The 26,568-nt window shown below is 45.3% G+C and overlaps 1 protein-coding gene across 1 annotated transcript in view; it reads left to right on the top strand.

Moving 5' to 3' along the window:
• Positions 1 to 15,659: 15,659 nt before the first annotated feature.
• LOC116958558 (aldehyde dehydrogenase, mitochondrial-like) overlaps positions 15,660 to 26,568 on the top strand; it is a 41,988-nt gene continuing 31,079 nt past the window's right edge. The window contains exons 1-2 of the mRNA XM_032981261.2: positions 15,660 to 15,971; positions 23,428 to 23,511. Of these exons, the coding sequence (XP_032837152.2) occupies positions 23,431 to 23,511 (81 nt within the window). The 5' untranslated portion in view covers positions 15,660 to 15,971; positions 23,428 to 23,430. The remainder of the gene's footprint in view (positions 15,972 to 23,427; positions 23,512 to 26,568) is intronic.

The following is a 26,568-nucleotide window of genomic DNA, read 5'->3' as shown; positions in this document are numbered from 1 at the left end:
CCCAAATTCAACATAACAGTCCTCAAAGTCCACATAACAGTCCTCAAAGTCCACATAACAGTCCTCAAAGTCCAAATAACAGTACTCAAAGTCCACATAACAGTCCTCAAAGTCCACATAACAGTCCTCAAAGTCCACATAACAGTCCTCAAAGTCCACAAAACAGTCCTCAAAGTTCACATAACAGTCCTCAAAGTCCACACAACAGACCTCAAAGTCCACATAACAGTCCTCAAAGTCCACATAACAGTCCCCAAAGTCCACATAACAGTCCTCAAAGTCCACATAACAGACCCCAAAGTCCACATAACAGTCCTCAAAGTCCACATAACAGTCCTCAAAGTCCACATAACAGTCCCCAAAGTCCACATAACAGTCCCCAAAGTCCACATAACAGTCCTCAAAGTCCACATAACAGTCCTCAAAGTGCACAAAACAGTCCTCAAAGTCCACAAAATAGTCCTCAAAGTCCACATAACAGTCCTCAAAGTCCACATAACAGTCCTCAAAGTCCACATAAGTCCTCAAAGTCCACATAACAGTCCTCAAAGTCCACATAACAGTCCTCAAAGTCCACATAACAGTCCTCAAAGTCCACATAACAGTCCTCAAAGTCCACATAACGGTCCTCAAAGACCACATAACAGTCCTCAAAGTCCACATAACAGTCCTCAAAGTCCACATAACAGTCCTCAAAGTCCACATAACAGACCCCAAGGTCCCCATAAATGTCCCCAAAGTCCACATAACAGTCCTCAAAGTCCACATAACAGTCCTCAAAGTCCACATAACAGTCCTCAAAGTCCACATAACACTCCTCAAAGTCCACATAACAGTCCTCAAAGTCCACATAACAGACCCCAAAGTTCACATAACAGTCCTCAAAGTCCACATAACAGTCCACAAAGTCCACATAACAGTCCACAAAGTCCACATAACAGTCCTCAAAGTCCACATAACAGTCCTCAAAGTCCACATAACAGACCCCAAAGTTCACATAACAGTCCTCAAAGTCCACATAACAGTCCACAAAGTCCACATAACAGTCCACAAAGTCCACATAACAGTCCTCAAAGTCCACTTAACAGTCCTCAAAGTCCACATAACAGACCCCAAAGTCCACATAACAGTCCTCAAAGTCCACATAACAGTCTTCAAAGTCCACACAACAGACCCCAAAGTCCACAAAACAGTCGTCAAAGTCCACATAACAGTCCTCAAAGTCCACATAACAGTCCCCAAAGTCCACATAACAGTCCCCAAAGTCCACATAACAGTCCTCAAAGTCCACATAACAGTCCTCAAAGTGCACAAAACAGTCCTCAAAGTCCACAAAATAGTCCTCAAAGTCCACATAACAGTCCTCAAAGTCCACATAACAGTCCTCAAAGTCCACATAACAGTCCTCAAAGTCCACATAACAGTCCTTAAAGTCCACATAACAGTCCACAAAGTTCACATAACAGTCCTCAAAGTCCACATAACAGACCCCAAATTCCACATAACAGTCCTCAAAGTCCACATAACAGTCCTCAAAGTCCACATAACAGTCCTCAAAATCCAAATAACAGTCCTCAAAGTCCACATAACAGTCCTCAAAGTCCACATAACAGTCCTCAAAGTCCACATAACAGTCCTCAAAGTCCACATAACAGACCCCAAAGTCCACATAACAGTCCTCAAAGTCCACATAACAGACCCCAAAGTCCACATAACAGTCCTCAAAGTCCACATAACAGTCCTCAAAGTCCACATAACAGTCCCCAAAGTCCACATAACAGTCCCCAAAGTCCACATAACAGTCCTCAAAGTCCACATAACAGTCCTCAAAGTGCACAAAACAGTCCTCAAAGTCCACAAAATAGTCCTCAAAGTCCACATAACAGTCCTCAAAGTCCACATAACAGACCCCAAAGTCCACATAACGGTCCTCAAAGTCCACATAACAGTCCTCAAAGTCCACATAACAGTCCTCAAAGTCCACATAACAGTCCTCAAAGTCCACATAACAGACCCCAAGGTCCCCATAAATGTCCCCAAAGTCCACATAACAGTCCTCAAAGTCCACATAACAGTCCTCAAAGTCCACATAACAGTCCTCAAAGTCCACATAACACTCCTCAAAGTCCACATAACAGTCCTCAAAGTCCACATAACAGACCCCAAAGTTCACATAACAGTCCTCAAAGTCCACATAACAGTCCACAAAGTCCACATAACAGTCCACAAAGTCCACATAACAGTCCTCAAAGTCCACTTAACAGTCCTCAAAGTCCACATAACAGACCCCAAAGTCCACATAACAGTCCTCAAAGTCCACATAACAGTCCTCAAAGTCCACATAACAGTCTTCAAAGTCCACACAACAGACCCCAAAGTCCACAAAACAGTCGTCAAAGTCCACATAACAGTCCTCAAATTCCACATAACAGTCCTCAAAGTCCACAAAACAGTCCTCAAAGTCCACATAACAGTCCTCAAAGTCCACATAACAGTCCCCAAAGTCCACATAACAGTCCCCAAAGTCCACATAACAGTCCTCAAAGTCCACATAACAGTCCTCAAAGTGCACAAAACAGTCCTCAAAGTCCACAAAATAGTCCTCAAAGTCCACATAACAGTCCTCAAAGTCCACATAACAGTCCTCAAAGTCCACATAACAGTCCTCAAAGTCCACATAACAGTCCTTAAAGTCCACATAACAGTCCACAAAGTCCACATAACAGTCCTCAAAGTCCACATAACAGACCCCAAATTCCACATAACAGTCCTCAAAGTCCACATAACGGTCCTCAAAGTCCACATAACAGTCCCCAAAGTCCACATAGCAGTCCTCAAAGTCCACATAACAGACCCCAAAGTCCACATAACAGTCCTCAAAGTCCACATAACAGTCCTCAAAGTCCACATAACAGTCCCCAAAGTCCACATAACAGTCCCCAAAGTCCACATAACAGTCCTCAAAGTCCACATAACAGTCCTCAAAGTCCACATAACAGTCCTCAAAGTCCACATAACAGTCCCCAAAGTCCACATAACAGTCCCCAAAGTCCACATAACAGTCCTCAAAGTCCACATAACAGTCCTCAAAGTGCACAAAACAGTCCTCAAAGTGCACAAAACAGTCCTCAAAGTCCACAAAATAGTCCTCAAAGTCCACGTAACAGTCCTCAAAGTCCACATAACAGTCCTCAAAGTCCACATAACAGTCCTCAAAGTCCACAAAACAGTCCTCAAAGTCCACATAACAGTCCTCAAAGTCCACACAACAGACCTCAAAGTCCACATAACAGTCCTCAAAGTCCACATAACAGTCCCCAAAGTCCACATAACAGTCCTCAAAGTCCACATAACAGACCCCAAAGTCCACATAACAGTCCTCAAAGTCCACATAACAGTCCTCAAAGTCCACATAACAGTCCCCAAAGTCCACATAACAGTCCCCAAAGTCCACATAACAGTCCTCAAAGTCCACATAACAGTCCTCAAAGTGCACAAAACAGTCCTCAAAGTCCACAAAATAGTCCTCAAAGTCCAGATAACTGTCCTCAAAGTCCACATAACAGTCCTCAAAGTCCACATAACAGTCCTCAAAGTCCACATAACAGTCCTTAAAGTCCACATAACAGTCCACAAAGTCCACATAACAGTCCTCAAAGTCCAAATAACAGACCCCAAATTCAACATAACAGTCCTCAAAGTCCACATAACAGTCCTCAAAGTCCACATAACAGTCCTCAAAGTCCAAATAACAGTACTCAAAGTCCACATAACAGTCCTCAAAGTCCACATAACAGTCCTCAAAGTCCACATAACAGTCCTCAAAGTCCACAAAACAGTCCTCAAAGTTCACATAACAGTCCTCAAAGTCCACACAACAGACCTCAAAGTCCACATAACAGTCCTCAAAGTCCACATAACACTCCTCAAAGTCCACAAAACAGTCCTCAAAGTCCACATAACAGTCCTCAAAGTCCACTTAACAGTCCTCAAAGTCCACATAACACTCCCCAAAGTCCACATAACAGTCCACAAAGTCCACATAACAGTCCTCAAAGTCCAAATAACAGACCCCAAATTCAAGATAACAGTCCTCAAAGTCCAAATAACAGTACTCAAAGTCCACATAACAGTCCTCAAAGTCCACACAACAGACCTCAAAGTCCACATAACAGTCCTCAAAGTCCACATAACAGTCTCCAAAGTCCACATAACAGTCCTCAAAGTCCACATAACAGACCCCAAAGTCCACATAACAGTCCTCAAAGTCCACATAACAGTCCTCAAAGTCCACATAACAGTCCCCAAAGTCCACATAACAGTCCCCAAAGTCCACATAACAGTCCTCAAAGTCCACATAACAGTCCTCAAAGTGCACAAAACAGTCCTCAAAGTCCACAAAATAGTCCTCAAAGTCCACATAACTGTCCTCAAAGTCCACATAACAGTCCTCAAAGTCCACATAACAGTCCTCAAAGTCCACATAACAGTCCTTAAAGTCCACATAACAGTCCACAAAGTCCACATAACAGTCCTCAAAGTCCAAATAACAGACCCCAAATTCAACATAACAGTCCTCAAAGTCCACATAACAGTCCTCAAAGTCCACATAACAGTCCTCAAAGTCCAAATAACAGTACTCAAAGTCCACATAACAGTCCTCAAAGTCCACATAACAGTCCTCAAAGTCCACATAACAGTCCTCAAAGTCCACAAAACAGTCCTCAAAGTTCACATAACAGTCCTCAAAGTCCACACAACAGACCTCAAAGTCCACATAACAGTCCTCAAAGTCCACATAACACTCCTCAAAGTCCACAAAACAGTCCTCAAAGTCCACATAACAGTCCTCAAAGTCCACTTAACAGTCCTCAAAGTCCACATAACACTCCCCAAAGTCCACATAACAGTCCTCAAAGTCCACATAACAGTCCTCAAAGTCCACATAACAGTCCTCAAAGTCCACATAACAGTCCTCAAAGTCCATATAACAGTCCACAAAGTCCACATAACAGTCCTCAAAGTCCACTTAAATGTCCTCAAAGTCCACATAACAGTCCTCAAAGTCCACATAACAGTCCTCAAAGTCCACATAACAGTCCTCAAAGTCCACATAACAGTCCTCAAAGTCCACATAACAGTCCTCAAAGTCCACACAACAGTCCTCAAAGGCCAATGAACAGTCCTCAAAGTCCACATAACAGTCCTCAAAGTCCACATAACACTCCGCAAAGTCCACAAAACAGTCCTCAAAGTCCACATAACAGTCCTCAAAGTCCACACAACAGTCCTCAAAGTCCACATAACACTCCTCAAAGTCCACATAACAGTCCTCAAAGTCCACATAACAGTCCTCAAAGTCCACATAACAGTCCTCAAAGTCCAAATAACAGTCCTCAAAGTCCACATAACAGTCCTCAAAGTCCACATAACAGTCCTCAAAGTCCACATAACAGTCCTCAAAGTCCACATAACAGTCCTCAAAGTCCACATAACAGACCCCAAAGTCCACATAACAGTCCCCAAAGTCCACATAACAGTCCTCAAAGTCCACATAACAGTCCTCAAAGTCCACGTAACAGACCCCAAAGTCCACATAACAGACCCCAAAGTCCACATAACAGTCCTCAAAGTCCACATAACAGACCCTAAAATCCACATAACGGTCCCCAAAGTCCACATAACAGTCCTCAAAGTCCACATAACAGTCCTCAAAGTCCACATAACACTCCTCAAAGTCCACATAACAGTCCTCAAAGTCCACATAACAGTCCTCAAAGTCCACATAACAGTCCTCAAAGTCCACATAACAGTCCTCAAAGTCCACATAACAGTCCACAAAGTCCACATAACAGTCCTCAAAGTCCACTTAAATGTCCTCAAAGTCCACATAACAGTCCTCAAAGTCCACATAACAGTCCTCAAAGTGCACAAAACAGTCCTCAAAGTCCACAAAATAGTCCTCAAAGTCCAAATAACAGACCCCAAATTCAACATAACAGTCCTCAAAGTCCACATAACAGTCCTCAAAGTCCACATAACAGTCCTCAAAGTCCAAATAACAGTACTCAAAGTCCACATAACAGTCCTCAAAGTCCACATAACAGTCCTCAAAGTCCACATAACAGACCCCAAAGTCCACATAACAGACCCCAAAGTCCACATAACAGTCCTCAAAGTCCACATAACAGACCCCAAAGTCCACATAACAGTCCCCAAAGTCCACATAACAGTCCTCAAAGTCCACATAACAGTCCTCAAAGTCCACATAACAGACCCCAAATTCCACATAACAGTCCTCAAAGTCCACATAACAGTCCTCAAAGTCCACACAACTGTCCTCAAAGTCCACATAACAGTCCTCAAAGTCCACATAACAGTCCTCAAAGTCCACACAACAGTCCTCAAAGTCCACATAACAGTCCTCAAAGTCCACATAACACTCCTCAAAGTCCACATAACAGTCCTCAAAGTCCACATAACAGACCACAAAGTCCACATAACAGTCCTCAAAGTCCACATAACAGTCCTCAAAGTCCACATAACAGTCCTCAAAGTCCACATAACAGACCCCAAAGTCCACATAACAGACCCCAAAGTCCACATAACAGTCCTCAAAGTCCACATAACAGACCCCAAAGTCCACATAACAGTCCCCAAAGTCCACATAACAGTCCTCAAAGTCCACATAACAGTCCTCAAAGTCCACATAACAGACCCCAAATTCCACATAACAGTCCTCAAAGTCCACATAACAGTCCTCAAAGTCCACATAACAGTCCTCAAAGTCCACATAACAGACCCCAAAGTCCACATAACAGACCCCAAAGTCCACATAACAGTCCCCAAAGTCCACATAACAGTCCTCAAAGTCCACATAACAGTCCTCAAAGTCCACATAACAGACCCCAAATTCCACATAACAGTCCTCAAAGTCCACATAACACTCCTCAAAGTCCACATAACAGTCCTCAAAGTCCACATAACAGTCCTCAAAGTCCACATAACAGACCACAAAGTCCACATAACAGTCCTCAAAGTCCACATAACAGTCCTCAAAGTCCACATAACAGTCCTCAAAGTCCACATAACAGTCCTCAAAGTCCACATAACAGTCCTCAAAATCCACATAACAGTCCTCAAAGTCCACATAACAGACCCCAAAGTCCACATAACAGTCCCCAAAGTCCACATAACAGTCATCAAAGTCCACATAACAGTCCTCAAAGTCCACATAACAGACCCCAAAGTCCACATAACAGACCCCAAAGTCCACATAACAGTCCTCAAAGTCCACATAACAGACCCCAAAGTCCACATAACAGTCCCCAAAGTCCACATAACAGTCCTCAAAGTCCACATAACAGTCCTCAAAGTCCACATAACAGACCCCAAATTCCACATAACAGTCCTCAAAGTCCACATAACAGTCCTCAAAGTCCACACAACAGTCCTCAAAGTCCACATAACAGTCCTCAAAGTCCACATAACAGTCCTCAAAGTCCACACAACAGTCCTCAAAGTCCACATAAATGTCCCCAAAGTCCACATAACAGTCCTCAAATTCCACATAACAGTTCACAAAGTCCACATAACAGACCCCAAAGTCCACATAACAGTCCTCAAAGTCCACATAACAGTCCTCAAAGTCCACATAACAGACCCCAAAGTCCACATAACAGTCCTCAAAGTCCACATAACAGTCCTCAAAGTCCACACAACAGTCCTCAAAGTCCACATAACAGACCCCAAAGTCCACATAACAGACCCCAAAGTCCACATAACAGTCCCCAAAGTCCACATAACAGTCCTCAAAGTCCACATAACAGTCCTCAAAGTCCACAAAACAGTCCTCAAAGTCCACATAACAGTCCTCAAAGTCCACATAACAGTCCTCAAAGTCCACATAACAGTCCCCAAAGTCCACATAACAGTCCTCAAAGTCCACATAACAGTCCTCAAAGTCCATATAACAGTCCACAAAGTCCACATAACAGTCCCCAAAGTCCACATAACAGTCCTCAAAGTCCACATAACAGACCCCAAAGTCCACATAACAGTCCCCAAAGTCCACATAACAGTCCTCAAAGTCCACATAACAGTCCTCAAAGTCCACAAAACAGTCCTCAAAGTCCACATAACAGTCCTCAAAGTCCACATAACAGACCACAAAGTCCACATAACAGTCCTCAAAGTCCACATAACAGTCCTCAAAGTCCACATAACAGTCCTCAAAGTCCACATAACAGTCCTCAAAGTCCACATAACAGTCCTCAAAATCCACATAACAGTCCTCAAAGTCCACATAACAGACCCCAAAGTCCACATAACAGTCCCCAAAGTCCACATAACAGTCATCAAAGTCCACATAACAGTCCTCAAAGTCCACATAACAGACCCCAAAGTCCACATAACAGACCCCAAAGTCCACATAACAGTCCTCAAAGTCCACATAACAGACCCCAAAGTCCACATAACAGTCCCCAAAGTCCACATAACAGTCCTCAAAGTCCACATAACAGTCCTCAAAGTCCACATAACAGACCCCAAATTCCACATAACAGTCCTCAAAGTCCACATAACAGTCCTCAAAGTCCACACAACAGTCCTCAAAGTCCACATAACAGTCCTCAAAGTCCACATAACAGTCCTCAAAGTCCACACAACAGTCCTCAAAGTCCACATAAATGTCCCCAAAGTCCACATAACAGTCCTCAAATTCCACATAACAGTTCACAAAGTCCACATAACAGACCCCAAAGTCCACATAACAGTCCTCAAAGTCCACATAACAGTCCTCAAAGTCCACATAACAGACCCCAAAGTCCACATAACAGTCCTCAAAGTCCACATAACAGTCCTCAAAGTCCACACAACAGTCCTCAAAGTCCACATAACAGACCCCAAAGTCCACATAACAGACCCCAAAGTCCACATAACAGTCTTCAAAGTCCACACAACAGACCCCAAAGTCCACAAAACAGTCGTCAAAGTCCACATAACAGTCCTCAAAGTCCACATAACAGTCCTCAAAGTCCACAAAACAGTCCTCAAAGTCCACATAACAGTCCTCAAAGTCCACATAACAGTCCCCAAAGTCCACATAACAGTCCCCAAAGTCCACATAACAGTCCTCAAAGTCCACATAACAGTCCTCAAAGTGCACAAAACAGTCCTCAAAGTCCACAAAATAGTCCTCAAAGTCCACATAACAGTCCTCAAAGTCCACATAACAGTCCTCAAAGTCCACATAACAGTCCTCAAAGTCCACATAACAGTCCTTAAAGTCCACATAACAGTCCACAAAGTCCACATAACAGACCCCAAAGTCCACATAACAGTCCCCAAAGTCCACATAACAGTCCTCAAAGTCCACATAACAGTCCTCAAAGTCCACATAACAGTCCTCAAAGTCCACAAAACAGTCCTCAAAGTCCACATAACAGTCCTCAAAGTCCACATAACAGACCACAAAGTCCACATAACAGTCCTCAAAGTCCACATAACAGTCCTCAAAGTCCACATAACAGTCCTCAAAGTCCACATAACAGTCCTCAAAGTCCACATAACAGTCCTCAAAATCCACATAACAGTCCTCAAAGTCCACATAACAGACCCCAAAGTCCACATAACAGTCCCCAAAGTCCACATAACAGTCATCAAAGTCCACATAACAGTCCTCAAAGTCCACATAACAGACCCCAAAGTCCACATAACAGACCCCAAAGTCCACATAACAGTCCTCAAAGTCCACATAACAGACCCCAAAGTCCACATAACAGTCCCCAAAGTCCACATAACAGTCCTCAAAGTCCACATAACAGTCCTCAAAGTCCACATAACAGACCCCAAATTCCACATAACAGTCCTCAAAGTCCACATAACAGTCCTCAAAGTCCACACAACAGTCCTCAAAGTCCACATAACAGTCCTCAAAGTCCACATAACAGTCCTCAAAGTCCACACAACAGTCCTCAAAGTCCACATAAATGTCCCCAAAGTCCACATAACAGTCCTCAAATTCCACATAACAGTTCACAAAGTCCACATAACAGACCCCAAAGTCCACATAACAGTCCTCAAAGTCCACATAACAGTCCTCAAAGTCCACATAACAGACCCCAAAGTCCACATAACAGTCCTCAAAGTCCACATAACAGTCCTCAAAGTCCACACAACAGTCCTCAAAGTCCACATAACAGACCCCAAAGTCCACATAACAGACCCCAAAGTCCACATAACAGTCCCCAAAGTCCACATAACAGTCCTCAAAGTCCACATAACAGTCCTCAAAGTCCACAAAACAGTCCTCAAAGTCCACATAACAGTCCTCAAAGTCCACATAACAGTCCTCAAAGTCCACATAACAGTCCCCAAAGTCCACATAACAGTCCTCAAAGTCCACATAACAGTCCTCAAAGTCCATATAACAGTCCACAAAGTCCACATAACAGTCCCCAAAGTCCACATAACAGTCCTCAAAGTCCACATAACAGACCCCAAAGTCCACATAACAGTCCCCAAAGTCCACATAACAGTCATCAAAGTCCACATAACAGTCCTCAAAGTCCACATAACAGACCCCAAAGTCCACATAACAGACCCCAAAGTCCACATAACAGTCCTCAAAGTCCACATAACAGACCCCAAAGTCCACATAACAGTCCCCAAAGTCCACATAACAGTCCTCAAAGTCCACATAACAGTCCTCAAAGTCCACATAACAGACCCCAAAGTCCACATAACAGACCCCAAAGTCCACATAACAGACCCCAAAGTCCACATAACAGTCCTCAAAGTCCACATAACAGACCCCAAAGTCCACATAACAGTCCCCAAAGTCCACATAACAGTCCTCAAAGTCCACATAACAGTCCTCAAAGTCCACATAACAGACCCCAAATTCCACATAACAGTCCTCAAAGTCCACATAACAGTCCTCAAAGTCCACACAACAGTCCTCAAAGTCCACATAACAGTCCTCAAAGTCCACATAACAGTCCTCAAAGTCCACACAACAGTCCTCAAAGTCCACATAAATGTCCCCAAAGTCCACATAACAGTCCTCAAATTCCACATAACAGTTCACAAAGTCCACATAACAGACCCCAAAGTCCACATAACAGTCCTCAAAGTCCACATAACAGTCCTCAAAGTCCACATAACAGACCCCAAAGTCCACATAACAGTCCTCAAAGTCCACATAACAGTCCTCAAAGTCCACACAACAGTCCTCAAAGTCCACATAACAGACCCCAAAGTCCACATAACAGACCCCAAAGTCCACATAACAGTCCCCAAAGTCCACATAACAGTCCTCAAAGTCCACATAACAGTCCTCAAAGTCCACAAAACAGTCCTCAAAGTCCACATAACAGTCCTCAAAGTCCACATAACAGTCCTCAAAGTCCACATAACAGTCCCCAAAGTCCACATAACAGTCCTCAAAGTCCACATAACAGTCCTCAAAGTCCATATAACAGTCCACAAAGTCCACATAACAGTCCCCAAAGTCCACATAACAGTCCTCAAAGTCCACATAACAGACCCCAAAGTCCACATAACAGTCCCCAAAGTCCACATAACAGTCATCAAAGTCCACATAACAGTCCTCAAAGTCCACATAACAGACCCCAAAGTCCACATAACAGACCCCAAAGTCCACATAACAGTCCTCAAAGTCCACATAACAGACCCCAAAGTCCACATAACAGTCCCCAAAGTCCACATAACAGTCCTCAAAGTCCACATAACAGTCCTCAAAGTCCACATAACAGACCCCAAATTCCACATAACAGTCCTCAAAGTCCACATAACAGTCCTCAAAGTCCACACAACAGTCCTCAAAGTCCACATAACAGTCCTCAAAGTCCACATAACAGTCCTCAAAGTCCACACAACAGTCCTCAAAGTCCACATAACAGTCCTCAAAGTCCACATAACACTCCTCAAAGTCCACATAACAGTCCTCAAAGTCCACATAACAGACCACAAAGTCCACATAACAGTCCTCAAAGTCCACATAACAGTCCTCAAAGTCCACATAACAGTCCTCAAAGTCCACATAACAGACCCCAAAGTCCACATAACAGACCCCAAAGTCCACATAACAGTCCTCAAAGTCCACATAACAGACCCCAAAGTCCACATAACAGTCCCCAAAGTCCACATAACAGTCCTCAAAGTCCACATAACAGTCCTCAAAGTCCACATAACAGACCCCAAATTCCACATAACAGTCCTCAAAGTCCACATAACAGTCCTCAAAGTCCACATAACAGTCCTCAAAGTCCACATAACAGACCCCAAAGTCCACATAACAGACCCCAAAGTCCACATAACAGTCCCCAAAGTCCACATAACAGTCCTCAAAGTCCACATAACAGTCCTCAAAGTCCACATAACAGACCCCAAATTCCACATAACAGTCCTCAAAGTCCACATAACACTCCTCAAAGTCCACATAACAGTCCTCAAAGTCCACATAACAGTCCTCAAAGTCCACATAACAGACCACAAAGTCCACATAACAGTCCTCAAAGTCCACATAACAGTCCTCAAAGTCCACATAACAGTCCTCAAAGTCCACATAACAGTCCTCAAAGTCCACATAACAGTCCTCAAAATCCACATAACAGTCCTCAAAGTCCACATAACAGACCCCAAAGTCCACATAACAGTCCCCAAAGTCCACATAACAGTCATCAAAGTCCACATAACAGTCCTCAAAGTCCACATAACAGACCCCAAAGTCCACATAACAGACCCCAAAGTCCACATAACAGTCCTCAAAGTCCACATAACAGACCCCAAAGTCCACATAACAGTCCCCAAAGTCCACATAACAGTCCTCAAAGTCCACATAACAGTCCTCAAAGTCCACATAACAGACCCCAAATTCCACATAACAGTCCTCAAAGTCCACATAACAGTCCTCAAAGTCCACACAACAGTCCTCAAAGTCCACATAACAGTCCTCAAAGTCCACATAACAGTCCTCAAAGTCCACACAACAGTCCTCAAAGTCCACATAAATGTCCCCAAAGTCCACATAACAGTCCTCAAATTCCACATAACAATTCACAAAGTCCACATAACAGACCCCAAAGTCCACATAACAGTCCTCAAAGTCCACATAACAGTCCTCAAAGTCCACATAACAGACCCCAAAGTCCACATAACAGTCCTCAAAGTCCACATAACAGTCCTCAAAGTCCACATAAATGTCCCCAAAGTCCACATAACAGTCCTCAAAGTCCACATAAATGTCCCCAAAGTCCACATAAATGTCTCCAAAGTCCACATAACAGTCCTCAAAGTCCACATAACAGTCCTCAAAGTCCACATAACAGTCCTCAAAGTCCAGATAACACTCCCCAAAGTCCACATAACTCCTCAAAGTCCACATAACAGTCCTCAAAGTCCACATAACAGACCCCAAAGTCCACATAACAGTCCCCAAAGTCCACATAACAGTCCTCAAAGTCCACATAAATGTCCCCAAAGTCCACATAACAGTCCCCAAAGTCCACATAACAGTCCTCAAAGTCCACATAACACTCCTCAAAGTCCACATAACAGACCTCAAAGTCCACATAACACTCCTCAAAGTCCACATAACAGTCCTCAAAGTCCACACAACAGTCCTCAAAGTCCACATAAATGTCCCCAAAGTCCACATAACAGTCCTCAAAGTCCACATAACAGTTCACAAAGTCCACATAACAGACCCCAAAGTCCACATAACAGTCCTCAAAGTCCACATAACAGTCCTCAAAGTCCACATAACAGTCCTCAAAGTCCACATAAATGTCCCCAAAGTCCACATAACAGTCCTCAAAGTCCACATAAATGTCCCCAAAGTCCACATAAATGTCTCCAAAGTCCACATAACAGTCCTCAAAGTCCACATAACAGTCCTCAAAGTCCACATAACAGTCCTCAAAGTCCACATAACAGTCCTCAAAGTCCACATAACAGACCCCAAAGTCCACATAACAGTCCCCAAAGTCCACATAACAGTCCTCAAAGTCCACATAACAGTCCTCAAAGTCCACATAACAGTCCCCAAAGTCCACATAACAGACCTCAAAGTCCACATAACAGTCCCCAAAGTCCACATAACAGTCCTCAAAGTCCACATAACAGACCTCAAAGTCCATGTAAGAGTCTTCAATCCGGCCTTGCCCCCTGCCACAGGGACACCATACACGAATATAAAACAATAAAATTATTATTCTTGGTTCTTTCGGTAAAGTCATCACGTAGAAGGGAAACAATAAAATAATAAAAATATAAAACAATACAATTATTATTCTTGGTTCTTTCGGTAAAGTCACCACGTAGAAGGGAAACAATAAAATAATAAAAATAGAAACATTAAAATAATAAAAATATAAAACAATAAAATTATTCTTGGTTCTTTCGGTAAAGTCACCACGTAGAAGGGAAACAATAAAATAATAAAAATATAAAACAATAAAATTATTGTAAAACAATAACATTATTATTCTTGGTTCTTTCGGTAAAGTCACCACGAACCCCCTTGTCCCCCTGCGCTTGGCTACCGGCTGATAATACGACGGGGTTCAGACGTTCCGGACGGGAGGCCTCGGCAGGGAGGTGCGTCTTATAATCCGGTTCATTCGTCACATTGCGGTTTGCCCACCACCACCTTTGACCCCCCCACGGTCTACGGGGCCACGCCGGCCACAGCAACAACTCGAAACCCTCGCACGCGATTGGTCGGCGCAGTGGGGTCTGGGTGGGGGGGGCAGTGTAACGGTGGGGGGGTGGGCAGCGTGGGGCGCATTGACCAATCATAACGCGCGCTGAGGAATTTTAGGGGGGGTGGGCTAGCTTGGGGGTGGAGGGTGGAGGAGGTGGGCGTTGACCAATCACGACGCGCGCTGAGGATTCACGGCTGAGTAAGATGTTGCGGGTGGGGGGGGATGAGGCGTCGACCAATCACGACGCGTCCTCAGTGGTGAAACTTAGGCTAACTGGGGGGGAGGGGGTGGCGCGTCGACCAATCACAACGCCCGCTTGAGGGGTGCTTTTTTTGGCGGTGGCTATCCGCGCTACGAAAACAAATCGCATATACTTAAGCGCGCTGTGAAATCTAATGCTCTCCGTCATTTGCATATCATAAAGCGAATTAAACGCCGTCTTCAGGCTCGGCATTGTTATTGCCCCCGCTCCTATCCGTTGTACGGAATGCAACTGTTTATACTTAAGCGCGCTATGAAATCTAACGTTCGCCCTCATTTTCATATCGTAGAGCGGATAAGCGCCGGCTTCGGCATTGCCCCTCCTATCCGTTGTACGGAATCAAACTGCCCATACTTAAACGCGCTCGTATATGACACGCGCCCTCATTTGTATTTCATAAAGCGGATAAACGCCTTCTTAGAGCTTGCATTGCCACCGCTATCCATTGTACGGAATCAAACTGCCTATACTTAAGCGCGCTGTGGAATCTAATGCTCGCCTTCATTTGAATTTCATAGAGCGGATAAGCGCCGGTTTGGGGCCCGGCATTGCATTGCCCCCACTCCTCTCCATTGTACGGAATCAAACCACCTAAACTTAAGCGCGCTGCGAAATATGACACCCGCCCTCGTTTGCATTTCATAGAGCGGATAAACGCCGTCTTAGAGCTTGCATTGCCACCGCTCCTATCCATTGTACGGAATCAAACCGCCTATGCTTAAGCGCGCTGTGAAATCAGACGCTCGCCCTCACGTTGCAATTTATAAAGCGGATAAGCGCCTGCGCGTCGCCGTTTAAAAAAAGTTAAACATTATCTACTTTAAAAAAAAACAATGAACGATAAAGATCTTTTGGGGGAGAGATAACAAAGTTCACTTCGCGGCGTGTCCTCTGGTCCAAATTAGCCAGTTCAAGGCTCGCTCGCTCACTCGCTCGCTGTTTGCATCGCGCGGTGCGCAGAAAAAAATACCAACTCTGAGGTAAAGTTAAACAACTCCTAATTTTATTAATGTCGATACAGTAAGGTACTGGTATAGGTTAGATGCGTAAAAATTACGTTGTTACACGCGCCAAATGCCTGCCCGGTTAGTTTTAAACGGTTAATGGGAGACGCCGTCGCGTGTGTAACTGTGTGTAACTGCTGGTGTGTGTGTGGTCCGAAACGTCTATTGTTAAGTTGCTGCTTGCGGTTATCCGTGATTTAAAAACTGCTGGATTTAATGCGTGTTAAAAGTTTACAAAGTTAAACTCGCGCGTTAAGTCACGGCGAGGTTACAGCTGTTTGTTCGCGTGTGCGTTCTGCAGCAGGGTGTGTGGTCCGAAACGTCTATTGTTAAGTGGCCGCTACTTGAGTTATCCGTGATTTAAAACTGCTGATTTAACGCGTGTTAAAAGTTTACTAAAGTTAAACTCACGCTTACGGCTATAGCTGTCGCCGATGAGAGTGGTTAAGGGAAATAATAAAATAATAAAAATAATAAACTATTAAATTATTATTCTTGGTTCTTGCGGTAAAGTCACCACGTAGAAGGGAAACAATAAAATAATAACAAATAAAACACATTCTTGGTTCTTTCGGCAAAGTCACCACGTAGAAGGGAAACAATAAAATAATAACAAATAAAACACATTCCTGGTTATTTCGGTAAAGTCACCACGTAGAAGGGAAACAATAAAATAATAACAAATAAAACACATTCTTGGTTCTTTCGGTAAAGTCACCACGTAGAAGGGAAACAATAAAATAATAACAAATAAAACACATTCCTGGTTATTTCGGTAAAGTCACCACGTAGAAGGGAAACAATAAAATAATAACAAATAAAACACATTCTTGGTTCTTTCGGTAAAGTCACCACGTAGAAGGGAAACAATAAAATAATAACAAATAAAACACATTCTTGGTTCTTTCGGCAAAGTCACCACGTAGAAGGGAAACAATAAAATAATAACAAATAAAACACATTCCTGGTTATTTCGGTAAAGTCACCACGTAGAAGGGAAACAATAAAATAATAACAAATAAAACACATTCTTGGTTCTTTCGGTAAAGTCACCACGTAGAAGGGAAACAATAAAATAATAACAAATAAAACACATTCCTGGTTATTTCGGTAAAGTCACCACGTAGAAGGGAAACAATAAAATAATAACAAATAAAACACATTCTTGGTTCTTTCGGTAAAGTCACCACGTAGAAGGGAAACAATAAAATAATAACAAATAAAACACATTCTTGGTTCTTTCGGCAAAGTCACCACGTAGAAGGGAAACAATAAAATAATAACAAATAAAACACATTCCTGGTTATTTCGGTAAAGTCACCACGTAGAAGGGAAACAATAAAATAATAACAAATAAAACACATTCTTGGTTCTTTCGGTAAAGTCACCACGTAGAAGGGAAACAATAAAATAATAACAAATAAAACACATTCTTGGTTCTTTCGGCAAAGTCACCACGTAGAAGGGAAACAATAAAATAATAACAAATAAAACACATTCCTGGTTATTTCGGTAAAGTCACCACGTAGAAGGGAAACAATAAAATAATAACAAATAAAACACATTCTTGGTTCTTTCGGTAAAGTCACCACGTAGAAGGGAAACAATAAAATAATAACAAATAAAACACATTCTTGGTTCTTTCGGTAAAGTCACCACGTAGAAGGGAAACAATACAATAATAACAAATAAAACACATTCTTGGTTCTTTCGGCAAAGTCACCACGTAGAAGGGAAACAATAAAATAATAACAAATAAAACACATTCTTGGTTCTTTCGGCAAAGTCATCACGTAGAAGGGAAACAATAAAATAATAACAAATAAAACACATTCTTGGTTATTTAGGTAAAGTCACCACGTAGAAGGGAAACAATAAAATAATAACAAATAAAACACATTCCTGGTTCTTTCGGTAAAGTCACCACGTAGAAGGGAAATAATAAAATAATAACAAATAAAACACATTCTTGGTTATTTAGGTTAAGTCACCACGTAGAAGGGAAACAATAAAATAATAACAAATAAAACACATTCTTGGTTCTTTCGGTAAAGTAACGTAGAAGGGAAACAATAAAATAATAAAAGAAATATAAAACAATTAAATTCTCACGACGTTTCGACTGTAACACCACAAACAGCCATCGTCAGGCGTGAAAACCACCACGTAGAAGGGAAACAATAAAATAATAAAAATATAAAACAATAAAATTATTGTAAAACAATAAAATTATTATTCTTGGTTCTTTCGGTAAAGTCACCACGAAGAAGGGAAACAATAAAATAATAAAAATATAAAACAATAAAAATATTATTCTTGGTTCTTTCGGTAAAGTCACCACGTAGAAGGGAAACAATAAAAAATATAAAACAATAAAATTATTATTCTTGGTTCTTTCGGTAAAGTCACCACGTTGAAAGGAAACAATAAAATAATGAAAATTTAAAACAAAAAAATTATTGTAAAACAATAAAATTATTATTCTTGGTTCTTTCGGTAAAGTCACCACGTAGAAGGTTAACAATAAAATAATAAAAATATAAAACAATAAAATTATTCTTGGTTCTTTCGGTAAAGTCACCATGTAGAAGGGAAACAATAAAATAATAAAAATATAAAACAATAAAATTATTATTCTTGGTTCTTTCGGTAAAGTCACCACGTAGAAGGGAAACAATAAAATAATACAAATATAAAACAATAAAATTATTATTCTTGGTTCTTTCGATAAAGTCACCACGTAGAAGGGAAACAATAAAATAATACAAATATAAAACAATAAAATTATTATTCTTGGTTCTTTCGATAAAGTCACCACGTAGAAGGGAAACAATAAAATAATAAAAATATAAAACAATAAAAATATTATTCTTGGTTCTTTCGCTAAAGTCACCACCACGTAGAAGGGAAACAATAAAATAATAAAAATATAAAACAATAAAATTATTATTCTTGGTTCTTTCGGTAAAGTCACCACCAAGTTGAAGGGAAACAATAAAATAATAATAAAAAATATATTAAAAACCATAAAATTCTCACGACGTTTCGACTGCAACACAAACAGCCATCATCAGGTGTGACAACCAACGGCAAGGCACATTTGAAAGAAGTGGCGGTTTGTATTTATTTATTTTTAAACGTTAGCACCACGGAGAGCGATTTGACAGTTTGTTTAGATGGACGAGTCCATCTATGTTCGGAAAAGAGGAGGGGGGTAGACGAAAAATTAATGTATGCTGTCTGAAAGCCACCATAAGCGTGGACAATCAATTAAGACCCGAAATGGTTTATCAAATCCTTCCAATGATTGCTAAGCCAGAATCCATCTTCTCGGTTGAAATTGTCTCTGTGTTTGTATATGTGGATAGCCTCATGAACGAATCTCTCATGGTAGCCAGATGGCTTGGGTCTCTGGGGAGGTCTGGACCGCGGACCCGAAGCAGCCATTGCAGCTGCATGAGTCACAGTCCTAAACCTCTCCCATTTACCCTCGACTTCAAGGAGGAGTGGGGGACGATGCCAACCCCAGCCGCAAGCGATGATGAAATTCCCGCTTGCAACTTTCATCAGCGAGCTGAGGCCAGGCCACTTTAGGTTGGAATGGGGTCCTGGGTGTACACCCACCACCGGAGTGGAAGAATGGCAGGCGCATCTTACAGATGACTAGTCGATGGTCAGAGGGTAGATCAGCTCCACGGTAGGTCCTGGTGTCAAGGACATGGGCTCGCATCCGCTGGTCCGTCAGTATGTAGTCCAGCAGATGTTCTTGCTTGGACCCGGCATGCATCCATGATGTTGTGTGGATACGCCAATGCCGGAACAGCGTGTTGGTAATTACAAGCCCATGGGCTGCACAAAAATCTTGCAGCCTCCTACTGTTGTTATTGAGCTGATCTGGCCCATGCCCTCCAATCACTCCAGACCAGGTGCCAGCATCATGACCAACTCGGGCATTGAAGTCACCCAACAAGATGACTCTATCCCGAGGGGCCACTTTAGCCAGCATCTGTGACAGGAGGTCAAAGAAGGCATCTGACTCATCGGCCTTGCCTGCATCCCTCCACGGATGTTCGTCTTCGGTGGGGGCATAAGTAACCACGACCACCACTCCTCGCCTCCGGTTGATGGGAAGGCGAGCCCAAAGTTGTCTGGGGCTTACAGCTTCCCACACCTCACCGCCACGCTCCCACGCCCCCTTCATTATTTTGTTCAGAAGAAGAGCCACTCACTGTTGTTTGGCAGTCTGCTGCCCCGAGTAGAGGACTGTCCACCCCTCATGGTGGCAGGAGCCAGAACCGGTCCACCGGACCCTCCTGAATGCTACAGAGATCCAGGCGGTACCGGTCCAGCTCCCGACAGAGGAGTGGCAGCCTCTCCTCCGCAGTGAGCGTTCGAACATTCCACGTGGCCACACGAAGTGGCTTTTCGTTGTTTCTGGAGGAGCCCCGAGGGTAGAGATTCAATCTCCTGGCTCCGCCAATTGGGGTTTGGCCAGGAGACGTCATAGACGCCTGTCCCTCCCGGGGCCTCCGGCACAAGCTTATTAGTTAGATATTTTAGTCGTGGTTTAGTGGTAAATATATTGAAAGGTGGAGGGGTTACCAGCCCCTCGCACCCATCCAGAGCCCCCGTTTAGCCCCTGTGGTGGTCACAGACGCCATGAGGGGAAAGGCCGATCGGAATTGGCCCTCCCCCCACAGCACTGTCCACGACAGAGTTGCCCGTCCGGCACCGCGAGGAGGTAGGGGGTTGTTATTGCTGTACACACGGCGGTGTTATTGGACTTTTGGAAACCAAACGGGGTCGACCCCCCCCTCTCTCCACCCCCTCCCTCCCCCTCCCTCCCCGTGTCCACCCATCTCTCTCCTCTTTATCTCTCTCCGCCCTATCTCCTCCCCCCACCCTTCTCTACCCCCCTCTCTCTCCCCTCTCCCTCCATGTCACCCCATGTCACCCACCCCCCTCTCCCCCCGTGTCTCCCTCCCCCTCTCTCACCCCCCCTCTCTCTCCCCTCCCTCCCCCCCCGTGTGCCCCCCCCTCCCTCGTCTCTCCCCCTCTGTCTATCCCCGTGTCTCCCTCTCAACATCCAGCAGTGTATAGACCCTGGTGGTGATGGTGACACTGAGAGACAGAGAGACTCACACAGGGTTAGAGTCACCACCACCACCACATTGATATCCTCCCAGCAGTGTATAGACCCTGGTGGTGATGGTGACACTGAGAGACAGAGAGACTCACACAGGGGTAGAGTCACCACCACCACATTGATATCCATCCAGCAGTGTATAGACCCTGGTGGTGATGGTGACACTGAGAGACAGAGAGACTCACACAGGAGTAGAGTCACCACCACCACCACATTGATATCCTCCCAGCAGTGTACAGACCCTGGTGGTGACGGTGACACTGAGAGACAGAGAGACTCACACAGGGGTAGAGTCACCACCACCACCACGACATTGATATCCTCCCAGCAGTGTATAGACCCTGGTGGTGATGGTGACACTGAGAGACAGAGAGACTCACACAGGGGTAGAGTCACCACCACCACCACATTGATATCCACGCAGCAGTGTATAGACCCTGGTGGTGATGGTGACACTGAGAGACAGAGAGACTCACACAGGAGTAGAGTCACCACCACCACCACATTGATATCCTCCCAGCAGTGTATAGACCCTGGTGGTGATGGTGACACTGAGAGACAGAGAGACTCACACAGGGGTAGAGTCACCACCACCACATTGATATCCACGCAGCAGTGTATAGACCCTGGTGGTGATGGTGACACTGAGAGACAGAGAGACTCACACAGGGGTAGAGTCACCACCACCACCACATTGATATCCACCCAGCAGTGTATAGACCCTGGTGGTGATGGTGACACTGAGAGACAGAGAGACTCACACAGGGGTAGAGTCACCACCACCACATTGATATCCATCCAGCAGTGTATAGACCCTGGTGGTGATGGTGACACTGAGAGACAGAGAGACTCACACAGGGGTAGACTCACCACCACCACCACATTGATGTCCACCCAGCAGTGTATAGACCCTGGTGGTGATGGTGACACTGAGAGACAGAGAGACTCACACAGGGTTAGAGTCACCACCACCACCACATTGATATCCTCCCAGCAGTGTATAGACCCTGGTGGTGATGGTGACACTGAGAGACAGAGAGACTCACACAGGGGTAGAGTCACCACCACCACATTGATATCCACGCAGCAGTGTATAGACCCTGGTGGTGATGGTGACACTGAGAGACAGAGAGACTCACACAGGGGTAGAGTCACCACCACGACATTGATATCCACACAGCATTGTATAGACCCTGGTGGTGATGGTGACATTGAGAGACAGAGAGACTCACACAGGGGTAGAGTCACCATCACCACATTGATATCCTCCCAGCAGTGTATAGACCCTGGTGGTGATGGTGACACTGAGAGACAGAGAGACTCACACAGGGGTAGAGTCACCACCACCACATTGATATCCACCCAGCAGTGAATAGACCCTGGTGGTGATGGTGACACTGAGAGACAGAGAGACTCACACAGGGGTAGAGTCACCAGCACCACCACCACATTGATATCCACGCAGCAGTGTATAGACCCTGGTGGTGATGGTGACACTGAGAGACAGAGAGACTCACACAGGGGTAGAGTCACCACCACCACCACGACATTGATATCCTCCCAGCAGTGTATAGACCCTGGTGGTGATGGTGACACTGAGAGACAGAGAGACTCACACAGGGGTAGACTCACCACCACCACATTGATATCCACGCAGCAGTGTATAGACCCTGGTGGTGATGGTGACACTGAGAGACAGAGAGACTCACACAGGGGTAGAGTCACCACCACCACATTGATATCCACGCAGCAGTGTATAGACCCTGGTGGTGATGGTGACACTGAGAGACAGAGAGACTCACACACGGGTAGAGTCACCACCACCACATTGATATCCACGCAGCAGTGTATAGACCCTGGTGGTGACGGTGACACTGAGAGACAGAGAGACTCACACAGGGGTAGAGTCACCACCACCACCACATTGATATCCACCCAGCAGTGTATAGACCCTGGTGGTGATGGTGACACTGAGAGACAGAGAGACTCACACAGGGGTAGAGTCACCACCACCACATTGATATCCTCCCAGCAGTGTATAGACCCTGGTGGTGATGGTGACACTGAGAGACAGAGAGACTCACACAGGAGTAGAGTCACCACCACCACCACCACATTGATATCCACGCAGCAGTGTATAGACCCTGGTGGTGATGGTGACACTGAGAGACAGAGAGACTCACACAGGGGTAGAGTCACCACCACCACATTGATATCCACCCGGCAGTGTATAGACCCTGGTGGTGATGGTGATGATGATGATATTTTATTTTTAATTTTTGACAGAAAATGTTGAGAAACCTTCAGAAAAATCTCGTGACCGGTCTGAAATGGAAAAAACTGTCCATCCAAGGCCCCAGCCTGCTGCAGGTGATACACCCACAGACTCACAGAGAGACCCACAGACTCACAGAGAGACCCACAGACTCACACAGAGACCCACAGACTCACAGAGAGACCCACAGACTCTTAGAGACCCACATACTCACACAGACTCTTAGAGACCCACAGACTCACACAGACTCACACAGAGACCCACAGACTCACACAGACTCACACAGACTCACAGAGAGACCCACAGACTCACAGAGACCCACAGACTCACACAGACTCACACAGAGACCCACAGACTTACAGAGAGACCCACAGACTCACACAGAGACCCACAGACTCACACAGACTCACAGAGAGACCCACAGACTCACAGAGAGACCCACAGACTCACACAGAGACCCACAGACTCACACAGAGACCCACAGACTCACACAGAGACCCACAGAATCACACAGAGACCCACAGACTCACACAGAGACCCACAGACTCACAGAGAGACCCAAAGACTCACAGAGACCCACAGACTCACACAGAGACCCACAGACTCACACAGACTCACACAGAGACCTACAGACTCACACAGACTCACACAGAGACCCACAGACTCACACAGAGACCCACAGACTCACACAGACTCACACAAACTCAGACTCACACAGAGACCCACAGACTCACAGAGACCCACAGACTCACACAGACTCACACAGAGACCCACAGACTCACACAGACTCACACAGAGACCCACAGACTCACACAGAGACCCACAGACTCACAGAGAGACCCACAGACTCACACAGAGACCCACAGACTCACACAGAGACCCACAGACTCACACAGAGACCCATAGACTCACACAGAGACTCACACATTCACACAGACTCACACAGACTCACACAGAGACCCACAGACTCACACAGAGACTCACAGATTCACACAGACTCACACAGACTCACATAGAGACCCACAGACTCACACAGAGACCCACAGACTCACACAGATACACAACAGAGACCCACAGACTCACACAGAGACCCACAGACTCACACAGAGACCCACAGACTCACACAGAGACCCACAGACTCACACAGATACACAACAGAGACCCACAGACTCACACAGAGACCCACAGACTCACACAGAGACCCACAGACTCACACAGAGACCCACAGACTCACACAGAGACTCACAGACTCACACAGACTCACACAGGGACCACAGACTCACACAGAGACTCACAGATTCACACAGACTCACATAGACTCACACAGAGACCCACAGACTCACACAGACTCACACAAACTCACAGACTCACACAGAGACCCACAGACTCACACAGACTCACACAAACTCACAGACTCACACAGAGACCCACAGACTCACACAGAGACCCACAGACTCACACAGAGACCCACAGACTCACACAGACTCACACAAACTCACAGACTCACACAGAGACCCACAGACTCACACAGAGACCCACAGACTCACACAGAGACTCACAGATTCACACAGACTCACACAGACTCACACAGAGACCCACAGACTCACACAGACTCACACAAACTCACAGACTCACAGAGAGCCTCACAGACTCACAGAGACCCACAGACTCACAGAGACTCACACAGAGACCCACAGACTCACACAGACTCACACAGAGGCCCACAGACTCACACAGACTCACACAGAGACCCACAGACTCACACAGAGACCCACAGACTCACACAGAGACTCACAGATTCACACCGACTCACAGACTCACACAGAGACCCACAGACTCACACAGAGACCCACAGACTCACACAGAGCACCACAGACTCACACAGACTCACACATACTCACAGCCTCACACAGAGACCCACAGACTCACACAGACTCACACAGAGACCCACAGACTCACACAGAGACCCACAGACTCACGCAGAGACTCACAGATTCACGCAGACTCACATAGACTCACAAATACCCACAGACTCACACAGAGACCCACAAACTCACACAGAGTCACACAGAGACCCACAGGCTCACACAGAGTCACACAGAGACCCACAGGATGGGTGAGTGAGTGGATGGATGAGTGGATGAATGAGTGGATGGGTGAGTGATTGAGCGAGTGAGTGGATGGGTGAGTGAGTGGATGAATGAGTGGATGGGTGAGTGGATGAATGAGTGGATGGGTGAGTGAGTGAGCGAGTGAGTGGATGGGTGAGCGAGTGAGTGGATGGGTGAGTGAGTGAGTGGATGAATGAGTGGATGGGTGAGTGGATGAATGAGTGGATGGGTTCGTTAGTGAGTGGATGGATGGGTCAGTGGATGGGTGAGTAGCTGAGCAAGTGAGTGAGTGAGTGGATGGGTGAGTGAGTGAGTGAGTGGATGGGTGAGTAGGTGAGCAAGTGAGTGAGTGAGTGGATGGGTGAGTGAGTGAGTGAGTGGATGGGTGAGTGAGTGAGCGAGTGAGTGGATGGGTGAGTGGGTGAGCGAGTGAGTGGATGGGTGAGTGAGCGAGTGGATGAATGAGTGGATAGGTGAGTGAGTGGATGGGTGAGTGGGTGAGCGAGTGAGTGGATGGGTGAGGAGGTGAGCGAGTGAGTGAGTGGATGGGTGAGTAGGTGAGCGAGTGAGTAAGTGGATGGGTGAATGTATGGGTGAGTGAGCGAGTGAGTGGATGGGTGAGTGAGCGAGTGAGTGGATGGGTGAATAGGTGAGTGAGTGGATAGGTGAGTGGGTGAGTGGGTGAGTGGATGGGTGAGTGGGTGAGTGAGTGAGTGGATGGGTGAATGGATGGGTGAGTGAGCGAGTGAGTGGATGGGTGAGTGGGTGAGCGATTGAGCGAGTGAGTGGATGGGTGAGTGTGCGAGTGAGTGGATGGGTGAGTGGGTGAGCGAGCGAGTGAGTGAGTGAGTGGATGTGTGAGTGGGTGAGTGAGTGGATGGGTGAGTGGGTGAGTGAGTGGATGGGTGAGTGGGTGAGCAAGTAGGTGAGAGAGTGAGTGGATGGGTGAGTGGATGGGTGAGTGAGTGAGTGGATGGGTGAGTGGGTGAGTGAGTGAGTGAGTGGATGGGTGAGTGGGTGAGAGAGTGCATGGGTGAGTGG

Source organism: Petromyzon marinus, chromosome 79, assembly GCF_048934315.1.
Source record: "Petromyzon marinus isolate PM22_M1 ecotype Great Lakes invasive population chromosome 79, UKy_Petmar_22M1.pri1.0, whole genome shotgun sequence".
NCBI lineage: Eukaryota > Metazoa > Chordata > Hyperoartia > Petromyzontiformes > Petromyzontidae > Petromyzon > Petromyzon marinus.
Note: the sequence above shows the minus strand (reverse complement) of the source record. Positions and strands in the feature narration are given on the sequence as shown.